The sequence below is a fragment of the Phyllobates terribilis genome, unplaced genomic scaffold (genome assembly GCF_046119375.1).
Source record: "Phyllobates terribilis strain yellow unplaced genomic scaffold, ASM4611937v1 Scaffold_5__5_contigs__length_657084704, whole genome shotgun sequence".
NCBI classification, from domain to species: Eukaryota; Metazoa; Chordata; class Amphibia; order Anura; family Dendrobatidae; genus Phyllobates; species Phyllobates terribilis.
The window spans coordinates 554,624,865-554,641,413 of NW_027362765.1; the positions used below are offsets into that span (position 1 = coordinate 554,624,865).

The 16,549-nt window shown below is 44.0% G+C and overlaps 1 protein-coding gene across 1 annotated transcript in view; it reads right to left on the reverse strand.

Annotated features, from left to right (window-relative positions):
* SGPL1 (sphingosine-1-phosphate lyase 1) overlaps positions 1-16,549 on the reverse strand; it is a 44,318-nt gene that overhangs the window by 26,312 nt on the left and 1,457 nt on the right. Inside the window, exons 2-3 of the mRNA XM_073685858.1 lie at positions 5,027-5,192; positions 3,325-3,392 (exon numbers count right to left, since the gene is read on the reverse strand). Coding sequence (XP_073541959.1) covers positions 3,325-3,392; positions 5,027-5,192 — 234 coding nt within the window. The remainder of the gene's footprint in view (positions 1-3,324; positions 3,393-5,026; positions 5,193-16,549) is intronic.

The following is a 16,549-nucleotide window of genomic DNA, read 5'->3' on the forward strand; positions in this document are numbered from 1 at the left end:
CAAAACATCTCTGAACCTCCACCATATTTGACGGTGTTCTTTTCTTTGTAGGCCTTATTCAGTTTCTGGTAAACAGTAGAATGATGTGTTTTACCAAAAAGCTCTATCATTGTCTTATCTGTCCAGAAGATGCTTTCTCATAAGGATTTTTGCTTACTCACATACATTTTAACAAACTGCAATTTAGCTTTTTTAGGTCTGTCAGCAGTGGGGTCCTCCTGGGACTCCTACCATAGCGCTTAATTCCATTCAAATGTTGATGGATAGTTCGTGCAGACATTGATGCACCCCAAGCCTGCAGGACAGCTTCAATTTCTTTGGAACTTGATTGGGGCTGCTTATCTACCATCCGGACTATCCTGCGTTGCAACACTTCATAAATTTTTCTCGGCCGTCCACGTCCAGGGAGATTAGCTACAGTGTCATGTATTGTAAACGCCTTGATTATGTTGCACACCGTGGACAAAGGAACATAAAGATAACTGGAGATAGACTTGTAACCTTAGATTGTTGATATTTTTCAACAATTTTGGTTCTCAAGTCCTCAGACAGTTCTCTTCTCTTTCTATTCTCCATGCTTAGTGTGGCACACGACACACAATGCAAAGATTGAGTCAACTTCTCCCCTTTTTATCTGGTTTCAGGTGTGATTTTCATATTGCCCACACCTGTTACTTGCCACAGGTGAAGTTTGAATGAGCATCACATGCTTGAAACAAAGTTGTTTAGCCACAATTTTGAAAAGGTGCCAACAATTTTGTCAGGCCCATTTTTGGGGTTGCGTGTGAAATTATGTCCAACTTGCCTTTTTTTCTCTTTTTTTGTGTGGTTTCAATACACACAAAGGAAATAAAGATATGCAATTACAATACGTTTCTGGGAGAAAAACGTAATTTTCTGGAACAAGGTCAAGGGTGCCAACACTTTCAGCAATGACTGTACGTATGCATGCATGTATGCGTGCATGCACACAGGTTCGTACACGCATGGGTATTGTAGCAAAGACAGGTAGGACTGTGATAAACACTAGCACTGCAGGTCTTCATTTGACTAAGACCCAGGAAATAGGTTCACCCTGTGTCAGTCGGCTTTATGTTGAGCAGAGTCAAGTGTGCTGAAGCTGGTGAATGACCAGCCAAAACGTGAGCTGTAGCTGGGAGAGAAACAAGCCAGAGTCTCTCTCTCTCTCTGAATAGAGATTGCACAGGTCAGCTAGGAAATCTGAGCAGAGTGTGTTGGAGCTGCAGAGTATCGTGTGGAAATTGCAGCCTGTTCAGTGTACTGTACATGGAGATGAACACTTATGTTTGGAGCAGGAAGATGCTGGAGCTCAGGCTGAGGGCACAGTCAAACAGCCGTATAACATAGACCATCGCATCGCAATGCTCGGACTGGCCGGCGGCTCTCCTGATCCAAGCGCAATAGCGGCTTAAAAATCAATACAAGCTGTCACTCTTGGGTCAGGAGAGTTACCGGCCAGTCCGAGCATTGCGATGCGATGGTCATCCATATTATACGGCCATCTGACTGCGCCCTGAAGGACTGTACCCATTATGTGTGTAAAGTTTGCTCCGGGAGCAAGGACTAATCTGTTCAGATGAGCCCGCAGTGACATATGCCTGCTGAATGAACTGTTTATTTGCAGCTATACCTTTGTGCCCAGAAGAGGCTGTTTTAGTTTTGAATCTCTTGGAGTTTTATGAAAACAATAAAACTGGACATGCTTGGACCAAACCGCATTGCTTATGTGCACGCTACCTAATGTTTACCTGAGAGAGTGGATCCCTACAGTATGTACCGTATTTTTCGGACTATAAGAAGCACTTTTTTACTCCAAAATTTTGGAGGAAAGTGAGGGGCGCGTCTTATAGTCCGGCTGTGGATGGTGTGTGTGTGTGGGGGAGCATGGGGATCAATGAATGTTCCGGCAGCTGACCTCAGCGTGTGGGAGCGCATGGCAGTGACGTCATGTGCTGCTTACACATTGAGATCAGCTGCTGGCAGCAGAACAGGACGCAGGGAAATTAACTTTTAAGTGTGCAGCGTTGGGGGCCATGTATACCCGGATGGGGGATGAGAGGGCCATGTATACCTGGACGGACACACACACACACACACACACACACACACACACACCAGGATGGGGGATTTTTGTATAGAATTGGGGGACATTATCCCTATAACAGTGTCAGCAGCAGGTCCTCAACCCATAACAGTGAGTTGTGACCACATTTTTTGCTTCAATTTTTTTTTCTATTTTCCTCCTCTAAACCTAGCTCCATCTTATAGTCTGAAAAATAAGGTATGTATGCAGCTAAAGGGAGAGAATCAATTGTAGAACTCTATGACTGTGGAAAATGTTCTCGGAAGAAACTATTCTCAATTATTTTGGTGTACAAGGCTTATATAGTAGTGTATTTCTCCTGCTTTAGACAGAAACCTGCATTCTACAGCTTTTTTGATCTTTTGCTTTTAATATATTTTCACATTTGTAGATTAGTCCAAGGACAGGAATATGAGGTCCCAAACATGAGGCACATATGGGCTTCTTGTTTCCATATGGCTGGAAGTACTGCAATACAGAAAAACAACATATACCAGCGTAACTAGTAAGTGTATATTAATCTACAAATCTGACTGGGCACCAATATAGAGGAAAGCAGTATAACAAACAAGCTATTAAGGTGCCCATTCACATTGGAGGAAAGTCAAACTGCTGACCTCAGATTTGACAACTGTTTAATGTGTTATGACAGCAGGTGTAAGAGAAAAGAAACAAGGGACATGTTAAATTTCAATGTGTCGAATCAGTTGTTCCTTCAGGAGACAAGCCGTTGTGAAAGTAGTCCGGCAGCACCTCATCTTACACTCCCATTGAGTATGCAGGAGACGGGATGAATGGCTGCCGGCTAGCAACTACCTAAAGTGTATGGGCATCTCCACAAAGATAAAGGGAGGAAGGGTAAAGAATTATAAAAATTCACACTAGCAAAAAAAACATGATGCAAAAAGTACAAGAATAAACTGCAAAGAAATCTGCAGGACACAGCACTTTATTCTGCCTCTTTCAGTAAAATGACCTCAAGTAAACTCTGAGAAGACTGGAGGAACAAGACACGTGGTAGAAAGGACGGAGTCCCGTGATACTGAAGTCACTAGTGTAAAGAGCCGCTGTAGTAAGATTGATGGTGTGAAATAACAATGCCGCTCCGACTCTTCTCAGAGAACGGCAGCGCTGCTGTCCCAGAGTTATCCGCTCCTCACATTTCAGCTCATGCAACAACTTCAAAATCCAATGAGAAATTTAGGCTGGAGGATACTTACTTTTGAACCAATAATCGGCAATCTTCTGACCATGCGGAAAAATTGTTTCTTACATCGGGACTTTAGACCTGCAATAAAGAATTCAGAGGGCAGACAGTTATGTCTTAATGCCAAGGCTACCGATACAAGTACAAGAGGGGACGTAAAGAAAACCTGTCAGCTTCCAGCCCAGACCCCCAAGAAACAGCAGATATTCTGGCAAAGATTTGCACAGAAAATAAGCTGCGTTTACACTGCGTGGGAATGTGAATCTAATGGCCCCCCAATACCCTTTAGATAGCTGAAGGACGAGTGAAGGTTATTCCGCTGCCATCTCGCCCGTACACAGGAGCGCCTGCTCTGCCGAGCACTTCTGTGTTCTCTATTAGAGAGCCACTGCTATCCAAAATTCAGATATGCTGGTATTTCCCTGACAGACAACGGCTTAAATGGGTTGTCCAGCCTTAGGCTACAAGTCTGCACTTACTCCATGTGACTGCAGACTTGTGAATCCTTACATCGCTCGCAGTGCAAGGATTCTCAAAGCCGGGAGAGGGTGGTCAAGTCACCACAAGTATGCGATTTACATACATCTGGCCACATTCCGACTAGACGTGTCCAGCTTCGCTCAATACACTTGCATTGAGCACGTCTGGTTGGCACGAGACTCCATATATGCAAATCACATACTTGCAGACATGAGCCTGTGGCTCCTGGTACCGGCACTGGGTAATCCTCACAGTGCGTGCAATGTGAGGACTCACAAGTCTGCAGTCACATCGGCCTTAGTGATTGCGAACTTGTAACCGGACAACCCCTTTAAACGCTATAGAGAACAAAAATGTAATTGTAGAATAAGTGGTAATGGTGAGTAATGAGAAGCAGGATGTTACCGGAGGACATTCTACAAAACTATCAGGAAATGTAGATTCTGCAGGGATTAATGGTACGAGTGGTGGCTTTGTGTACAGGTTACCTAAGCAGAACAGACTGGGACTGGTAGAGCGGGGCCATTTATTATTCATAGACTTCAGCACTCTGTACTTTATGGGCTGAATAATGATAGCTGTACAATGCAAATATCACAGGTGGCTTGCTGTGAGCGTCTCTGAGGTAAGAAGTTGGGAAAGGGCGGTCATTTCCTCTTTGTTAACACAAAGGTTAGAAACAATAAGTCTGTAGGAGATAAGTCACCCACGCAGGAGCTGAGCATCTACCACTGCTCACCGCAGGCCTTGAATGCAATTATTCATGTTCACCACCAAGCACATGTAGATTCATTTCTTTCTCGGGAACTAGTATGCGATAAACCCCCTCCCGACTGCCCCTAAATGGCACCTATAGCAATTGGGCCCCTTATACAGATTACACCTCTAGGAGAGAAAATGGCCAGAATCCAGTCTCAGACCTCTGCACTCTATGCTCCACTCTCAGAGCTGTAATACATCAAAGTGACCCAAAAAACGTATCAACCAGCAGAAAATAAATGTTATATCCCGGTTGTATGTTTCCATGGATGTATTCATATATTTAACCTGCAAATTAACTTTGGGTCTGTACAGAGTTATGATTTTATTGCATATATTGTACACAGACTATATTTACTATGCAAGACATACAGTACATACGACTTATGGACAAGGTAAGCTTGATTAAATTTTTCATTTTTTCCAACTTTTGCCATGATTTTATTTAAAGAACTGCAATGGTTATAAATACTTACTCTCACGCTGAAATATAAAGTTATACACCCATACGGTCACCAATGTGGAGGCAAATGTCAGCGTTATAAGATGGCATGGTTCGAGATCTTTGAAGGAATCATTTACAAAGCTTCGGATGTCAAGCACATATTGCAGAGCAATTTCTTTATAATCCATTAAGGCTTTCTGGGGAGGAAAAAAAAAAAAGAAGCATAAAACAAAAAAATAAATAAATAAAAAATGACTACACACATAAAACATCCTCTGTATTCCCTTTCCCAGTCTGCACATTAAAGCACAATCACCAATTGTAGCGGCTATGCAGGCTACAAACTTACAGTACCACAAAGATCACCGTGTACTCTGTAAGCAAGGTAACAAAGGAAACTTGATGGTGAAGTACCATGGATATGGCAAGTAGTATATACTCTCTGTGACAATCTGTATCACACGTTTCTACCCTCCGAGTCATGGTCAACATTGCACATAGCGCTCCTCTAGGTTGCCTTCATAAGAGACATAGTTGACCAAGACCCGGGAGGGATAAAACATCTGGTACAAATTGTCGTACAGGAAGTATATACTACCTGGCATATTTATGTGGTGTACTTCACAATAAAGCTTCCTTTGTTACCACCTTGCAACTATGAAAGCATACACGATGACCTTTTCCTTTGATTTAGTAGAGGTAGTTCGAAGAGCGGATTGGGGACATATTTTAGACTGTGGTAACAGAGGGCTTACAGGTGCTGGCCCTTCTTCAAATGGGAAAAACCTGCTGATGGGTCCCCTTTAAAAGGATTGTCGGCACAGAATGATTGTTAGAACTAAGCCCTGCCGCTCGATGCATCATGGCGGGGCCAATGACTTAAATGCACCTTCCCACCTGCTTGTTGTCCCTCTAGCTCCACCCCCTTTTCTTTGACTGACAGCTCTGGTTTAATAAAGCCAGAGAAGGGTGGAAATAGATGTAAAGCAAGCAGGTGGGAAGGTGTATGTAAATGATTGGCCCAACATGGAGCACCAAGCACCAGTATTTGGTTTAAACAGTCATTCTGTGCTGACAGAGTCCCTGTAATACAGGCACATAATATTGTTTCTGGCAGTGCAATTCCCATTTATAAAGGATGATGTGCAGACCAGAACAATCTTTTCAGTAAACCAAAACACCATTTTGCTCGTTCATCGAGTGATTAGCAAATGGTTTAGACTGCAAGATTATTAAAAGAGGTAACTTTTCAGACACCTTCTGCTTAAACCTCTAAGTCGGAAGAATCGTAGGACCATAATAAACTATTAGATAATGCATTTCATACAAATTTATTTTAACAGATGATCTCATGTAATGAACAAGATACTGCAATTAGTGGTCTTCACAAAAGCCTGGTCACTTATTAATAAATTGTGCCTGTAGACGGTGACCTAAATGATCGGAAAAATAGATATAATTAAAGAGCCATTAAGTAAGCCAAAACGCTTGTAAGGTAGATAATAAAGTGAGTTCCTACATCATGGATGGTTTATGTGCCTGGTACTATTGTGAAGACAGCCTTTATGGGTTTATAAAACTAAAACCAAGCTCCCATCATCTCATCCAACTCCAGATCAGATTGTAGGGATACAGAAAAACTAAAGTCTAAACACTGAAGGACACAAACAAGTCAGATAGCAGATCTGTTTTCAATCCAAGGTGCAGTATTCTCAAAGCTTGGAGTGTTGCAAAATGGACACATGAACTGCAAAAAGCTAGAAGAGAATACAAGGACAAAGGTGAGACGCACAAGAGGAAAAAAAAAAAAACCTTCAAATAGCGTCTTGGCTCTAGTTTTATAAGGCTCAGGGAAAGACAAGATTGTCCATTTCAGAACGTATTCTGCTGCGAACCTCATCAAAACCACAGGCGAAACATGTGTTGGGCACAGGATACCTGCAATGGGGATTTGAAATGGCAATATGCATTGATACCTTGAAACTGTTTATTTATATCGGTGCTATTCTATAGCACATATGTTATCATGGACACATCTATGTCTACTTAAAGAGCACCTGTCAACAGGCTTGTGCGCAGTAAACCACATACACTGTCAGGTGGGCGCCGTTACACTGAGTAAAATGATACCTTTGTTCATGAAATCCGTCCTGTGGTTCTTTCATAATCTTTATTTTCAGTTCTGCCATAATGAGATGCTCGTGCTTCGGGGTGGGACTTTAGGGAGGGGCTGTAACTGGTGCTCTCATTATGTATGCCTATCTTGGGCCTCTGACAGGTCACTGTGCTTTCAGTGACCTGCCTACTATTTTAAGTACTTCCTGTGTAATTTTTCTGCCAATATAAAATTTACATCCCCCAGAATGGCTGCCGCAGCCCGCACATGCGCCGTGGCAGCTTTCGGTTGCTGAGCGATGCTACTGTGCAAGCGCCATTTTGCTACAGGAAAAAGAAACTTGCGTGCAGCAATATGGCCCCCGCCGCCCGAACTTGCGCTGTAGCATTTCTCGATTGCCGAGAGATGCTACAGCGCAAGCGCGGCCAGGGCTGTGGAGTCGGTAAGCCAAACCTCCGACTCCAACTCCTCAATTTCCATGACACCGACTCCAACTCCCTGATACATGGCTCATGTTTAAGTGATAAATTTACTGGAGCACAGATTCATCTCAGCTAAAAGTCTAGACCCTGGATCAGGATTAGGACAGACATTTATAGGACATTTCATAACTTTCCCAAATTCTTATGAAAAAATATTCCCCACAAACTGCATTGAACTGCTGTACCCAATTTATTATATATTTCAGGAGTTGGAGTGGGTCCATTTTATACCGACTCCACCAAAATGGACACCAACTCCACAGCCCTGTGCACGGAACCATATTGCTGCACCCAAAGTCTTTTGGGAAAATGGCGCCCGCACATGAGCAGTAGCATCTCTCGGCAACTATAAGATGCTACTGAGCATGCGCGGGCGGCAGCGATCATTTTGGGGGATGTAAGTTTCACATTGGCAGAGAAATTACAAAGGCGGTATTTAAAATAGTAAGCAGGTCACTGAAAGCACAGTGACCTGTCAGAGGCCAGAGATAGGAATACATAATGAGAGCACCAGTTACAGCCCCTCCTCAAAAGCCGCCCCGAAGCACGAGCATCTCATTATGGCACAACTGAAAATAAATATTATAAAAGAACCACAGGACGGATTTCATCAACAAAGGTATGATTTTACTCAGTGTAACGGCACCCACCTGACAGCGTATGTAGTTTACTAAGCACAATCCTGCTGACAAGTGCGCTTTAAGCTCACACCAAAGGAATTATTACTTTATAGCACATCACTATTTAATAACAGTTTCATTGAAATGGGAGGCGTCCCAATATTCACATCTTGGCAGTGATTGTCATATCATGGGAACATAGATCATTGTTCTGTCCTAACACTTGACTTTCTGCTATTTTATTACTCTCACATAATGCATTGCATTTTTTTGTGAAACTATTCCTTTAATCATTTTATCATTGTATTTCTATGTGATTCAATAGAACACTTGTATTGATTATGATCAGTTGTGTCACATTTATAGGCCTAAATAGTTCCTTTGGACACACAACTAGTATATATTTTTTCTATATCTAGATCTAACACTATCTAAATGTACAGCGAAAACTTTATGTGAGCAGACGATGCTGTCAGTACACTTTGCATTGCTGCCAGCACCATGTGTGCTGTGCCTCCCGATTCCCCAATACTTAAGCCATATTCTAATTCAGCATTTTGCTGCACTTTCTTCTGTTCTGCAGTCAATGGCTGCCTCTCTTGGCAGGAAAACAGTGGAGTTCAAAACGCCTGTTTTTCAGCATTTTGGGAACAAATCACATGCACGCTTTGTCTACAGTATATATTTAATAAAGTTAGTATTATTCAACAAAAATGCAACTAAAAACGCTGTTGCATTTTTTTGCAACGTTTTTACACTTCTCATTGCTTTCTACGGCTGCAAAAAAAAAAAAAAAACGCTGAAAGAAAGGACGTGCTGCAGATTTTATAAAGCCGCAGTTCTCAAATTCATTCAGGGGCAAAAATAAAACAAAAAATGCATGTGAATGAGATTTCTGACATGTCAATACCTTTTCCTGATAGTGTAAAAGGCAACTGCTAATTTGATTAAAAATGGAGCTGAAAAAGTTGCAAAAATGCAGCATGTGAACACAGCTTTGCTGAGATGAGGGCATCGGTGGATTAGGGAAAGTACCAGGGCCGCAGCAACTTAGGAGCAAGACTGCGAGCATGCTGAAATCCACTGCCCCCATCCTTCTTCCTTGTCCACCCCTCCTTCCCTGACATCTGCGTTCAGTCTTTTGACCCACTAACACACTAGACAGTCCTGACATGTGAAGACTTGTAGGTGATGATAAGTGGTGCACTCAAGCATTCTCCAGGACAAGTTCTGCTGACTGACTCCTCGCATTCCCATGACATTTGTCCACCGTACCTTTAGCCTAAAGAACATCTGAACTTCATTTCTTAGACTAAGCAAAAAGATAAAACCTCAAATGAGAACAAGACACATCATCTGTGGCCTATACTACGTCCTTACATACACGAGCTTAGTCTCACCACACTATAATACTGGTATATCTACTAGTAGACTGGCACCAAGCCACGAGACGACGCCTGCCAGCCAATGCTACACGATATATGCAAGACTTGTACTTTCATCTTATCTTGTGCAACAACAAGAAATTCCCAGTTACTGAGATATCAGGTAAAGTTGAATGGGAGATTACATGTGGAGCTGCGGTGTTCTGCTCCATACGCTGCTCAGACCTGACAACAGCCAAAGAAGATGGGCGCAAACAAGGAACCAGCTCACCCACACTCCTTGGCGTCCTGACGCACGGAACTCAAGGGACCACTTGCAACGTTGAGAAAAATAAAGAATGTTTCAGCTTCTTTCCTATGCAAAAAAAATGTATTTACGAAATAGGGATTCCATGGGAAAAATAGACATAGCAACACGTTTCAAGCGCAAGCCACCATTCTCTGTCAAAGAGCTACAGTGCCTACAAGTAGTATTCAACCCCCTGCAGATTTAGCTGGTTTGATAAGATGCAAATAAGTTAGAGCCTTCAAACTGCAAACGAGAGTAGGTTTTATGAACAGAAGCATAAATCTTACAAACCAAAAAGTTATGTTGCTCAGTTGAATTTTATTAAATTTTAAACATAAAAGTGTGGGTCAATTATTATACAACCCCTATGTTTAATATTTTGTGGAATAACCCTTGTTTGCAATTACAGCTAATAATCGTCTTTTATAAGACCTGATCAGGCCGGCACAGGTCTGTGGAGTTATCTTGGCCCACTCCTCCATGCAGATCTTCTCCAAGTTATCTAGGTTCTTTGGGTGTCTCATGTGGACTTTATTCTTGAGCTCCTTCCACAAGTTTTCAATTGGGTTAAGGTCAGGAGACTGACTAGGCCACTCCAACACCTTGACTTTTTCCCTCTTGAACCTGGCCTTGGTTTTCTTGGCTGTGTGCTTTGGGTCGTTGTCTTGTTGGAAGATGAAATTACGACCCATCTTAAGATCCTTGATGGAGGAGCGGAGGTTCTTGGCCAAAATCTCCAGGTAGGCCGTGCTATCCATCTTCCCATGGATGCGGACCAGATGGCCAGGCCCCTTGGCAGAGAAACAGCCCCACGGCATGATGCTGCCACCACCATGCTTGACTGTAGGGATGGTATTCTTGGGGTCGTATGCAGTGCCATCCAGTCTCCAAACGTCACGTGTGTGGTTGGCACCAAAGATCTCGATCTTGGTCTCATCAGACCATAGAACCTTGAACCAGTCTGTCTCAGAGTCCTCCAAGTGATCATGAGCAAACTGTAGACGAGCCTTGACATGACGCTTTGAAAGTATAGGTACCTTAAGGGCTCGTCTGGAACGGAGACCATTGCGGTGGAGTACGTTACTTATGGTATTGACTGAAACCAATGTCCCCACTGGCATGAGATCTTCCCGGAGCTCCTTCCTTGTTGTCCTTGGGTTAGCCTTGACTTTCGGACAAGCCTGGCCTCGGCACGGGAGGACACTTTCAAAGGCTGTCCTGGCCGTGGAAGGCTAACAGTAGTTCCATAAGCCTTCCACTTATGGATGATGCTCCCAACAGTGGAGACAGGTAGGCCCAACTCCTTGGAAAGGGTTTTGTACCCCTTGCCAGCCTTGTGACCCTCCACGATCTGGTCTCTGATGGCCTTGGAATGCTCCTTTGTCTTTCCCATGTTGACCATGTCTGAGTGCTGTTCACAAGTTTGGGGAGGATCTTAAATAGTCAGAAAAGGCTGGCAAAAGAGATCTTTAATCCACACATGTGAAGCTCATTATTCTTGGTGCCTGAACTACTTCTTAATACTTTAGGGGGACCAAACAGAATTCTTGTGGTTTGAGGGGTTGAATAATAAATGACACTCTGAATTAACTTTTTACGTTTAAAAAAAAACAAAAAAAAACAAAACAAAAACAAAATTTGCTGCAGTGCATTTCCCACTTCCAGGCTGATCTACAGTACAAATGTCACAATGCCAAGTTAATTCCGCATGTGTCAACCAGCTAAATCTGCAGGGGGTTGAATACTACTTGTAGGCACTGTATTTTATAAATACATTTGTTTGCATACGAAAGAAGCTGGAACACACTATATTTTTATCATCATAGATATGAGCTGATTGTTGGGGGAGCTGGTGTCAGTCCCTCACTAATCTATTGAAATCATTTTGAAGGGGATGAAAACAACAAAACTAAAATTATGTGGTGGCATAAGTGTGAACAGCCTCTCAAAATTGGCTAATTCTGAACACAAACACATTCCCAATCACAATTAAGCTCATATTAATAGTAAACAGCTGCCATCACAGCAGGGGTGGGGAACCTTCTTTCCGCCAAGGCCATTGGATATTTATACCATCCTACAGGTGCCATACAAACTGCACGCTAACTCCACCCATAAAGTACAGTAAGTTTTGGCACTGGTGTCAGGACGTAATCTTTCATTGTACGTGCCTCAGCATTCAGTAGTGAACACTGCGTGTGCGTGATCAGGGCAAGAAGAAATTAAAGGGCTGGGGGACATCAAAAAACAGCTGCCGGCCCAAGCATTGTGGTTCCCGGGAATCTGCCCGGGGCCAGAGAAAAGATCATCGTGGGCCTGAGGCTCCCCACCCCTGACTTATAGGGATTCTAATTAGCCTCATATGAACTTTAACTGTTCTAGTAGGATTTTCCTTACATTTACTTAGTTGCATTTTACACCAAAAGTTGGAACCGTAAACAGCTTACAACACAGCAAAAGGATCTCATGGTTGAAAGCTATCAGTCAGGAGAAGGTACAAAAAAAATTCCAAGGCATTAGATATAGAATGGCACTATGAAGACGCACATCAAGAAGTGGGTTAACTTTGGCACGACAATGACATTACCTAGAACTGAATGTCCCTCAAAAATTGATTTAAAGACAAGAAGAAAATTGGTCCCGGAGATTTTCAAGAGACCTACAGTAACATTAAAGAATCTGTTATCCCCCAAATGAATTTTAAATGGGCTACACCATGTTGTTGGTCACTTAGCCACTTTAACAACCACAGTGTCACTGTACATGGTACTGTTAAAGTGCCTGAGAAAATAACTTCATTCACATGCGAATAAAGGGGGCTTCAGCGCACCGTTACACCTCCTCATTAGCATCTTGAGACCCTTCCTCTGATTCTCATTGACCGTGCTCGCTTACTACTAGAGCAACATGCTCGAGATCCGCTTCATTCAAGGTCTATGAGACTGCAGGAAATAGCGAAGCGCTGTATTCCGCTTTAACCGGCTGTCCCATAGTAAGTTGTTAAGGGAATTATATTTTTGTATTTTCTTTTTGGGGTTCCATATAGTATTATAAGTCAGGTGCTGCATGGGGCACGACAGGGTTAGATGGCCCCGCATCTGATACAAGCTCCCATGAAGGATCCAGGAAGGACGATATCTTCATGCCTCGTCTGGGTGACATCTAAAATACTGAGACAAAGGGAAGCAAAGGATGGTAACACTCACATGGTTGGTGAAAAATGTTATTTTGTCATTGAAGCAGTAGACTGCCTAAGCTTGATTATCTATTGACTCTTAGCAATGGAGCAGTGGAAAACAGACGAAACTCAAAAGGAAATCTCAAGCAGAAAGTCTGTCTTCCTAGTTTCATCCATGCCTTACAGATCTCCATAGACTTTAATGGCCAAGTCTGACCAGTAAAGCTAATGAGAATAGGATATACTATGGGTCTTTGAGAAAAGAAAGACGACATACAAAATGTGTCACATGGATGAGCAACTGTAGCCCAATTTGTACAAATCTTGGAAACTCCCTTTAATGAAAGTCCCAAAAAATTAAGACACCCATAATAAAATATTTACACCAAAAGAAATTTAAAAAAAAAAAAAAAAAAAAAAAAAAAAAAACTTTCTTTGCTTGAAGCCAAATCAGCAAATGTGACTTTTTGCCTGACCGATTATTTTCTGAATCATAAAATGATGACTGCAAAGGTTTGGAGTCTGAACGTGGCAGCGGTCATAAGAGGGAAGAGGTGGGGACTTGTCATGTAACCACAGCTCAGGAGGAAGTTATACACTGCCGAGACAAAGACAAGTCTTCTGAAGATTACACACAGGCCATTAGGAAGATCTTACACACAACCTGAAGAAATACTCCATTTTGGACAAGAACATCAGGTTTTTGATGATGGGTTTATCTAGTGAAATTGGTGATTTCATATAGAACACCCCAGACTGACACGTGTGGTGAGAAGAGCTGATAAGCGGCACAAAGGGCATGAACTTTGACCAAGGTTTAAAGTTCAGATGTGGAGGTGATAGCCCGATTTTATCAGCACCTTTATACTGCAGGTGTCTTATCTGATCGCTGTACACAGGGGAGAAGACAAGGAAGCCATCTTCCCGCAGGCATACACACAAGGAGAGGAGTGCACATGCCATATACCAGCAGGCAGCGTGCCGAGAGACCCCAGCCCATGTACTGATATATACACAGTGTGATCAGTGCTAAAGACTAGAGCTTACAATCCCTTGACATTTGTAGTGCGGGTGATAACTTGTAGATCCTCTGAAACAGGGTGCTTTTATCCCTGTTAGAATGGAGTGGCGGTGCGCATGCTCTACCTGTGCTCCATGAATTCCCTATGGGGCTGCCATTAGAATGGAGTGGAGGTGCGCATGCTCTACCTGTGCTCCATGAATTCCCTATGGGGCTGCCGTTAGAATGGAGTGGCGGTGCGCATGCTCTACCTGTGCTCCATTTATTCCCTATGGGGCTGCCATTAGAATGGAGTGGCGGTGCGCATGCTCTACCTGTGCTCCATGAATTCCCTATGGGGCTGCCGTTAGAATGGAGTGGCGGTGCGCATGCTCTACCTGTGCTCCATTTATTCCCTATGGGGCTGCCATTAGAATGGAGTGGCGGTGCGCATGCTCTACCTGTGCTCCATGAATTCCCTATGGGGCTGCCGTTAGAATGGAGTGGCGGTGCGCATGCTCTACCTGTGCTCCATTTATTCCCTATGGGGCTGCCATTAGAATGGAGTGGCGGTGCGCATGCTCTACCTGTGCTCCATGAATTCCCTATGGGGCTGCCGTTAGAATGGAGTGGCGGTGCGCATGCTCTACCTGTGCTCCATTTATTCCCTATGGGGCTGCCATTAGAATGGAGTGGCGGTGCGCATGCTCTACCTGTGCTCCATTTATTCCCTATGGGGCTGCCATTAGAATGGAGTGGCGGTGCGCATGCTCTACCTGTGCTCCATGAATTCCCTATGGGGCTGCCGTTAGAATGGAGTGGCGGTGCGCATGCTCTACCTGTGCTCCATTTATTCCCTATGGGGCTGCCATTAGAATGGAGTGGCGGTGCGCATGCTCTACCTGTGCTCCATTTATTCTCTATGGGGCTGCCGCTAGAATGGAGTGGCGGTGCGCATGTTCTACCTGTGCTTCATTTATTCCCTATGGGGCTGCCGTTAGAATGGAGTGGCGGTGCGCATGCTCTACCTGTGCTCCATTTATTCCCTATGGGGCTGCCGTTAGAATGGAGTGGCGGTGCGCATGCTCTACCTGTGCTCCATGTATTCCCTATGAGGCTGCCGTTAGAATGGAGTGGAGGTGCACATGTTCTACCTGTGCTCCATGTATTCCCTATGGGGCTGCCATTAGAATGGAGTGGAGGTGCACATGTTCTACCTGTGCTCCATGTATTCCCTATGGGGCTGCCATTAGAATGGAGTGGAGGTGCGCATGCTCTACCTGTGCTCCATGTATTCCCTATGGGGCTGCCATTAGAATGGAGTGGAGGTGCGCATGCTCTACCTGTGCTCCATGTATTCCCTATGGGGCTGCCGTTAGAATGGAGTGGCGGTGCACATGCTCTACCTGTGCTCCATGTATTCCCTATGGGGCTGCCATTAGAATGGAGTGGAGGTGCGCATGCTCTACCTGTGCTCCATTTATTCCCTATGGGGCTGTCATTAGAATGGAGTGGAGGTGCGCATGCTCTACCTGTGCTCCATGTATTCCCTATGGGGCTGCCATTAGAATGGAGTGGAGGTGAGCATGCTCTACCTGTGCTCCATTTATTCCCTATGGGGCTGCCATTAGAATGGAGTGGCGGTGCGCATGCTCTACCTGTACTCCATTTATTCCCTATGAGGCTGCCGTTAGAATGGAGTGGCGGTGCACATGCTCTACCTGTGCTCCATGTATTCCCTATGGGGCTGCCATTAGAATGGAGTGGAGGTGCACATGTTCTACCTGTGCTCCATGTATTCCCTATGAGGCTGCCGTTAGAATGGAGTGGAGGTGCGCATGCTCTACCTGTGCTCCATGTATACCTTATGGGGCTGCCGAGCACTGCACTTAGCTTTTACCAACAGTTTCATAGAAAATGAATGGAGTCTGATATGCCACACCATTGTAATGGAGGTAAAGATTCCTCGTTCTGCGCTGGCCCCAGTGGTGGAACACCCACTGATAAGTTATTACCTCTAGCAGGACTTATGAAATGCCTTCTTAAAGGGGTTGTCCGAACTTTATCTACAAGTCTAGAGTGACTGCAGACTTGTAAATCCTCACATCATGCACACTGTGCGCGGTGAGGATTCTCCGGTATCAGTAAGGCTGGTCATGTGACTTCAAGTATGCGATATGCATATTCCCGGCCACATTCCGACTAGACCATTTCTGGCCTTGCTATATGGCTAAGGATAAATATTGACTAAAACTTGGGCACAGGGACAACAGCAGATAAATAGGGTAAATTGGGTCATGGCAGACAGGTGGGCATCTTATGTGTATGGCCATACATTCATGACGTATGAAGTCTTGGGTATAACCTGCAGAATAGGCTTGCTGTGTCTTCATTCACACTGTGTAGAAAAAGAAAAATGCTTGGCAAGGTCACAATGTTAAAGTACCACTCAATGTAAGTCTATGTGAGCCAGAACAAGGTCTC